Raw genomic sequence first — 8,091 nt, 5'->3', positions numbered from 1 at the left:
TGTTTCTCTGGGGAGTCGAACTGTATTTTCCCCGCAGTTTTGCCCCTTCAGTTGCACTATTGGGTGTTTCTTTTGTTACGATTTCTGGGGCAGCATCAGCTCCCCCATCGTACAGAAACTCCCTTCTCATCAGTGGGAGCCACTTGAGGAGACACTTGAGGATTGATTCTCTGGTTTCAAGCTTTATCTGCTCCATCTCCCCCCAGGGGTAATGCCCAGCTACTTCTCTGTTAATCGTTTGGCATTGCTGAGGTAAACCAGAGCCCCCCCATCACTGCACCATCCTCTTGCCACATCCTGGCTAATTCCGAGCGCAACTCTCGCTCCCAAACAAACGCGTTTCCCAACTGCCTTTGGCCCCTCTTGGCGGTTTCCTCCGCCCGCAGCTGCTTTTCCCGCCCAGTTTTTAATTTGGCTTGGAAATTCTTCACCAGCCCTTGTAAAGGTTCATTTTTCTCCTGCTCAGCCCGTTTCACTCCACGTTTATCTCTTTGCACTGCTGTCAGCGCTGCTCCCAAAACACCCCAAACTGCAGCTTTTCCTTTGCCAGGTCTCAACCCATTTTCTCTTTCTCCAGATCCTTCATTCCCTCTGAGACAGTGAACGGGCATCACCAGGTCAATTCTGCCCAGGCTCTCCCTGAGGGTCAGGCAAGATTTACCTGTTCTCAGCAGCTCTCGCAAAGGGGAGCGGCCAGATCGGGCTGAACCCAGGAAGCCACGATCATCTGCTGGAAGATTCGGACTCAGCCCTTCGCCCTTCCCCAGCTCAGTCGATAGCCCTTTCCCTTCTACGTTCCCCTCCCTGACCGACTCGGGGGATCCCACTTCTGACACCAAAATTCTTGTTCCCTGCGGTGGGTTATGACAGGGGCGGGGGTGAATCTTTTGAGCCCCCCCAGAGCACGTGGCCGGTGGAAGAGCCGGTCTCAGCTCGGAAGAGCCGCGGGGCGGGTCGGGGCACCCCAAGGACCACGGAGCGACTGTGCTGGTGATAACCCTGTGGGTATGGATAAAGCACTTTGGCCATGAGACTGTTTTCCTAATAACCCATCAAGGAACAACCGGTGGCCGTTCAATTAGCCATGAATATATGTAGGAAAGAGCGAGAGCAGAAAGAGGGAAGAGAGGCAGGGGGATGGGGAAAGGGGCAAGCAACACCCTCGGCTCCTGCATCGTGGCCGAGCACCCAGCTCGGTCTGTAACGCGTGTGTCAACAAACACTCCCCTGGGCTGTTGCCTTTACATATTCTTTCTCACACCTGTGCAGTCGGTTGTTCCAGAAGTTTCTGTGTTTCTCTGGCTTGTCCCTGTGCAGTGACCAAGTTCTGTCTCTGGGCAACAACAGGAGGGAGGGGGAGAGAACAGGCCACCCCCCCCTCCCCGCAGAGCTGCTCTGTTCTCCCCACAGAACATCCCCCTGGAACAGCCTCTTACCAACAGCTTCTTGTTCGTGAGCAGCTTGTGACACTGGTAAAGCCCAACTGGGGTAACTGGGCATTGGTCCTTGGAGGGGAGGTCCAGCCATGCCGAGTGCCCGTGGTGTCTCCCAGCAGGGCTCAGCCCACCGCAGGGGGCACAAGGGTGCCCGGGGAGGGCAATTCCATCCCCTGGCTCGGGCTCCCCGCTCTGCCCACCCCGTTCCCATCACGGCCCCGACACCAGCAGCACCCAGGGCCACGGGACCCCAAGGCAGCATGTGGGAGGGGGACGAGCCAGTTGCAGGCAGGGGGGGCATCATCTTTGTGTCCCCCCATCCCCAGAGCTGGGTCCTACAGGGCTCTCCCCCCCCTCCAACCTGGGTGCCCCTCAATGTCCATTTTGAGCTTTTGCCAGGAACCAGGATCAAGAGGCCCTGGGGCCGGCGACCATCAGCCCCTGCCCTCGCCTGCCCGGGGCTGTGGGTGCCCACTGCCCGTGTGGAAGTGACTGCAGACAAGCTGGGTCAGCCGTATTTATTGAGAACAGTTGTGGAGGGATAAAAATATTTCCACTAGCTCTATAAGAATTTATAAACCTATACTCTGCTTATCCTTTAATAAATGCCTCTATGACCGTCATGCGAAGGTAGGTACTTCTGTAAGAAAATAGCAAGATTAAAAAAAGGAAAGCGCTAATGCACCCTGCAGGGCCCTGCCCACGGGCTCCCTGCCCACGGGAGCCAAGGGACCCCCCAGCTGGCACGGGGACACGGGTGGCACATGCAGAGGCTGCCCCAGCTCCCTGCAGCACCCACCCTGAGCCTCAGGCAGATGCAGCCTCCGTCAGCGAAGCTGCCCGCACGCAAACCCCCTCACCCAGGGGTGACCCCACCTGGGGGACCCCTGCTCAGGTGGCCCTGCTGGAGAGAGGAGGAGTCCCCATGCCAGCGAGCTCCCAGTGATCCCACTGCTCCCAGTTCTGCCTCCACCTGCAGCCTCGCTGTCCCCTTTCATCCTTCCCCATACTCGGGGTGGCGGTGGTGGTGGGGAAGCGAGGCGGTAAGGGGGGGTCGGGTCCATCTCCCCATGGATGCCCTGCAGCCGCTGGCCGGGGTGTGGGCCAGGACTGGTCCCAGGGACCGGCGGTGCTTTGCCGGGAAGTGACACAGATGGGGACACTCTGGGGGGACACAGAGACACAACGCAGTGCTCTGCAGGGCAGTGACACGGATGGGGACAGCCTGGAGGGGAGAGGGAGACAAAACGTGCGCACGGGGAACCATCGCCGGGGCACGGAACAGGTGAACTCCAAATCAGTTCCCGAGCTCTCCAGGCAGCCGAAGGCAGGGCACGCAGGGGAGATCCCCGCTCTCCTTCCCATCGCCGGGGCTATAGCAGCTGCAACCTGCCCGGCCGGGGGAGCCCCCCAAGCCCCACCAGAAACAGCATGAGGAGGATTTTGGCAAAAACAGCTGCACACCTGTACCCCTCAGTACACCTCTCCTGGGAGCTGCCAGCTTGTTTCCAATGCCCAGAGGCGTCTCCTTGCTCCCTAGAGACACCTTTGGAAATGTCAGTGCATCAGGAAACGGTGCTGCAGGGAGTTACACTCCGGTTGAAATGGGCAAGAACAAACCAGCTGCCAGCACTGACGTTTATTTTGATGCGCGTCAAACATCCTTGTGAGCTGCGACAGGACAGGAAATGCAAGAGTGTACGTGTGTTTGGTGATCAATAAAACCGAGCTCCCTCTGCCGGAGAAAATCCCGAACGTTTGATTTGCAGGAAAAGGCTTTAGAGGGAAACTGCCTTCCTAGCAACACGCCGGCAAAACCAGCTTAGAGTAAGTTTCTGTAACTCAAGATCTTCAACCTGCAGCCACCCTGATGTGCTCCAGGTCCTGAACACAGAAACCAGGGGAATGACAGGATTGTGAAATCAAGTCTTACTGACCCAGTATCATCTCAGGCTCCCACCCAGTGTCTCAGTTGCCGATCTAGGAATTGCATGTTAGTGCTAACTGCCAGACAAGCTAAGTATCAACATTGTCATCTCCAGTCTACATAAAGACACGGCTGTTTGAAAAACAAGCCGTTAATGGTTTGTACACACGAGGAATCTTGCCAATCTGTCCACGCAGGGAGAGGTCTCCGTGCTGAGGCTGTGTCCACATGGCACATATAGTTAACGGGCCACTAAACGTTCCATTTAAACGCCATGCAAGATTACCTTGGGGGCAAGAGAAAGCATTTTAAAATGGATAACACAGCTTCAGAATCTCCATTTCACTGGACCTCAGTGAAACTCAGACACCACAGGGGCAAGTCCTTCCAAAATAGCACTAAAGAGCTTTAAGTCAACCTTGCACAAGCTCACGTCAATAAACTGCTGCAGAAATCAGCTTCCAAAAGGAAGCCTTGGACTAAGAATCTAGTCCCACAGGCCCTCTGCACGTGACAGATGAAAACTTTCCTCCTCCAGCTGACTTCAACTCTCCCTGATTCCATTCTACAAAATTTGCTACTTGTGGATGGTACAAAGGAAAAGGTCATGTCGAGAGGATAAAGCAGAGCTCACTTTAATTGTCATAAGAGTTGCTCTCTAAAAGGCAATGGAAGACAAGGAACACAGCACAGGCTCGCCAGGGAGAGAGATGCAGTCATGGGCTGGCCAGCAGCTCCTGCCTCGCTGCTTCCTGTCAGGGTGCAAACACGTTCACGTTGCTGACGGCTCCTTCAGTTCCTGCTGGTTCAGCTTTTAGTCACCCCAGCAAACAAGCTTTGTCGCTGGCCTGTCTTTTTAGGATCTCCTCCAGTTGTTGTCCTCTCTTCCCCTCTTCTTCGAGATAAACAAATGCTTTTATCTGGAAGTTGTGTAACAGAGCTGAAACAAGATTGAACTGAATTGTTAGGAAGTAGATGCTGTGTGCCTCGGGAGCTGGCTGGAAACTCCGTGCACGGATCAGAAAGCAGCATAAAAAGAGAGAGGACAAAGGACAGCTGCCAGAATTGTTCTCTATAGCACTGCAGAGAAAAGGGGCACATACAAACAGTTACCCAGGGAATTACAGCCCAACAAAAGCCAGTCCTGCTCCACGGCCAGAGGCCACCACTGCCCGTTCCAGATTCATTTTAGCACGAGAACAGCTCACAGGCGCAGGCTGCCCCTTCAGCCTGCAAAAAGCATCGCCATGGCCTCCTATACTGTTAATAGAAATAATTATTTTATTTCTCTCTGTACCTATCATACATACATAGATGATAATTCATTTTAATTAATGTAGCTACACATATGTTACAAATAAGTTATTTGCAGAACATCTTTTCTATGGTCAGCGAGTGCTGTTATATCCCGTGAAGGAAACCTTAAAATAAGAGTGGTCCTTTAAAGCACTCTAATTATCAAGCAGCCAATTATGGAATCAAAGTCAGTTTTCATGCTGCCAAGAGACTGTTTTTTAGACAGGACCCACACTTGGCACCTGTTTAGAAGGGAAAATACAGCTCCCCTTGCTTAAGGTTCTTCTCCCGACATACAAAACCAACCCCTCCGTGCTCTCTGCAGTCTTCCTCTCAACACTGACAAATTACTGTAAAAACGATTGGCACTGCATCATTCAGACACTCTCCAAGAGCAACCTCAGTGTAAACCAAAGCCAGAGGGACCTCCGTGTCACACCCTAACTCAATCCTCATTCGGGCAACTCTGACACAAAACGTTCCTGCTGGCAAATGCATTTGGAAACCAAGCAAGTGTAAAATGATACAAAACCCCACACTGCATGGAAAAATCCCAAAGGATTAGTGTCAGAACAGATTTGGCAGCAAGAGATTGGAAAAAACATGAAGGCCTAACAGAAGAGTGGCTGATGCCAGTCAGTCCGTGCACGGTGCTGAAGTAGAACGGCTGCGGGAAGGTTTTAATTACTCAAGCTTTTCATCTCCTTCCTCCACGTCTTTCAGACTGAGCACTTCCAGTGTTCCTTTCCCTTTTGTCCCACTCCGGATCAGCTCATCAATCTCTCTGAAGCAGCCGGGGTCAATAAGGCACACCTGAAAGGTTCCACATTTCATAAGTCAAGCAGTAATCCTTGATTCTCATCAGCCCCTCTTCAAGGGCTAACATGAATTTTCATTTAAAAAAATACATTGTTTGGTTACTGAGAAGGACTTTGCAGAGCTGATAAGCAATTTCATAATAAGTAATCTGTCCACAGAAGTTCTGCAGTTTCCTTCAGCCGGGCTGGACGAGTCTTTTGACAGTTGAGATTGCTAGATTCTAATCTGTTCTCGGGAAGATTTCTACTAACACCAAATATTGCTCTACCATAGATCAGTTATCAAAAACTCATTAACCACTGTCAAAATACAGGCCTGGCCCACCAAATAAGTAAGAGTAACATTCCGTATAGGCAGAGAAACTTATCGGTTGTAGGATCATCACTGCCAGGAGAAGTGGCATCGTGATGCTCCTCAGCTTGAGGCAGCGTCTCTGTATAATGGAGGAAGTTACTTTCAAGCTTCCATCACTAGCACTGCGTGAAAGTAGTAACTGCAAACCACACCTCTGATTTAGAATCTCTGGTAAACTTGCAGTTTATCCAAACAACTGCCATTTATTAATTCATCTTCTAGTAATCTGCACAGCAGTAGCCAAACCAAGCATGAAACCCACGGACTGCTGTATTGCTTACAATCTCCAGCTGCTCATGGAAGTCTTCGCTCTCAATAACTTTAATCAGTGGCTTGAGCTTCTCTTTCAGTTTCTTGCCCTCCTTTGCTGGAAGAATAAATCGCAGCCTCATGTGAGCACGTTCGATTTGCATGGTCTCCTTTAACTGCCTGATCACTTCCAGTGCCTGCAGAGACATTAAGAGCCCAGAGCATTCACACACCTGCTTCAAAAACACCACAGAGCTCAACATCTCAAACCCTCTGCAGTAGCTTCAGACACATTTCTCAGCCCCGATCCCGCCACTCTGATGCAGGGAGTTTGCCATTACGCTGTTTTGACAGATTAACAAAAGAAAAGCAGAGTTCTTGCTGCTTGTGATCGCTTCCATACTTCAATGAACTGTCTGAAATAATGTTAAATAGCAGATACGCTGCAAACAACAGAAACCCACGCGGATCAGATGCAAAGCCTGATTTACTACCTCAGCTGAAACAAACGATAAAACTTGTATTTCTTTTCCACGCTGATCAGTGTTGCTGCTTTGTTTCTTTCTTTCTTTCTTTCTCCCTTCCCTGAATTGTTGGAAAACAAACCTCACGAGTTTTGGAAGCTGTTTGTACCCAGCCTTTAATTGCCAACCGGCTGAGTAATCACTCTGTGGGCTTTGCTGTTCCCTCTGTGACTGCCAAGAGAGAAATTACCCTTAGAGGCAACACCTCTGAGCAGAAGCTGATCTTGCAAGAAAACTAACCTGCTGCTTTGTGCTCTTGTGTGGTTTGACAGAATAGTGAATGTCCTTCATGGCTCTTTCTATAAGGATTACTGTGTACGGCCTCTTTGTCTCAGGATTCACACATTTGTCAGCCACAATAGTCGCGATGTCTCTGAACATCTGCTCCAGCTGTGTGTGTCGTTCTTTGTCCGATACCTGCAGCTCCCCTTTGGATAAAATCTGTACAGTCAAAAGGAAGAAACCAGGCGATCAACATCACAGATCTGACTAAAGAGCAAAAACTCCAGTGACCTCATCCAACTTAACAATTGCTTGAAGGGTCGCTTAGAGGTGAAGTGCAGAAAAAGAATACCCGTATTCATAACGCACATCACCATGACTGACAACGCTGGAAACACTTCAGACAGGAATCCCACCACAGAAGCACTGAACTACAAAAAGACAAGCGCAGATTTACTGGGACGCTCATCACCCCCAGGCCCACAGCGCATCTCCCACCGGGAAGGACAAGTCACATCTGTTCTGAACCCTGAACTGAAATGTCTCGAGTAAGCAACGGTCCCCTTCTTTTCGCTGCGTCCTTAATAACATATCTCAGGTGAGAGACTCTTCAGCGCTGTTGAACCTTTTTTCCGTCTCCACAGAGGTCGGTGCACGAAGCTGCGTGTGACACGGAACACTCCCAGCTGCCCTCGGCCAGACGCATAGAGCCAATGCGAGTCTGTACCACAGAGGGACCCCTCCTGGCCACCCATTTCGGAACAAATAAACAGCCCTGTCGCCCACAGCAGCACTGCCCTTCTACAGCAACTTCCCTGGAACAAACCAAGCGGCCGCGTCTGCGAGCCCCTTACAGAAAACACACGGAAAGGTTTCTGGCGGCTTTTAGAAAGCCGAGCGTGTGAAACCCACCATCTTACAGATCTCTGTTTGGTCGTCCGTCCCAAACGCTTGGACCAGATCCTCCTTCTTCGCCACCTGGCCTTTGGAAACGTTGACAAACACCGTGTGCGTCTGCAGGACCTCGTCGAGATCTTTCTCGCTAGAGACGGGGACAGGGTTAGGAACGGGCCAGGGCAGCGACACACGAGGAGCCGCGAGCTCGGGGCGAGGAGAAACAAGCGCTGCTGCTGCCGAGGGCTGCGCCAGGGGAGCCCGGGAACTTCTGCTGCCGAAACGGGACTGCCCAGGGCCGGGCAGCGGAACCGCACAGCGCCGCTCCCCGCCCCCGGGCCGCCAGGGGCCGCCCCGACGCCGCGGGCTG

The 8,091-nt window shown here is 51.8% G+C and overlaps 2 protein-coding genes across 2 annotated transcripts in view; one reads left to right on the top strand and one right to left on the bottom strand.

Moving 5' to 3' along the window:
- LOC113487377 (S-adenosyl-L-methionine-dependent tRNA 4-demethylwyosine synthase-like) overlaps nucleotides 1–8,091 on the top strand; it is a 124,428-nt gene that overhangs the window by 7,981 nt on the left and 108,356 nt on the right. The gene's annotated exons all lie outside the window — the stretch shown is intronic.
- On the bottom strand, nucleotides 4,624–8,087 carry SBDS (SBDS, ribosome maturation factor; the record flags this gene model as incomplete). Its single annotated transcript, XM_026861871.1, has 4 exons — nucleotides 4,624–5,472; nucleotides 6,114–6,278; nucleotides 6,846–7,046; nucleotides 7,740–8,087. Coding segments are annotated over 4 exons (843 nt in total), but the record flags the coding sequence as incomplete, so codon positions are not given.

Source organism: Athene cunicularia (assembly GCF_003259725.1).
Source record: "Athene cunicularia isolate RWA chromosome 19 unlocalized genomic scaffold, athCun1 chr19_part1, whole genome shotgun sequence".
Taxonomy (NCBI): domain Eukaryota; kingdom Metazoa; phylum Chordata; class Aves; order Strigiformes; family Strigidae; genus Athene; species Athene cunicularia.
This window is presented reverse-complemented; position numbering and strand designations above follow the sequence as displayed.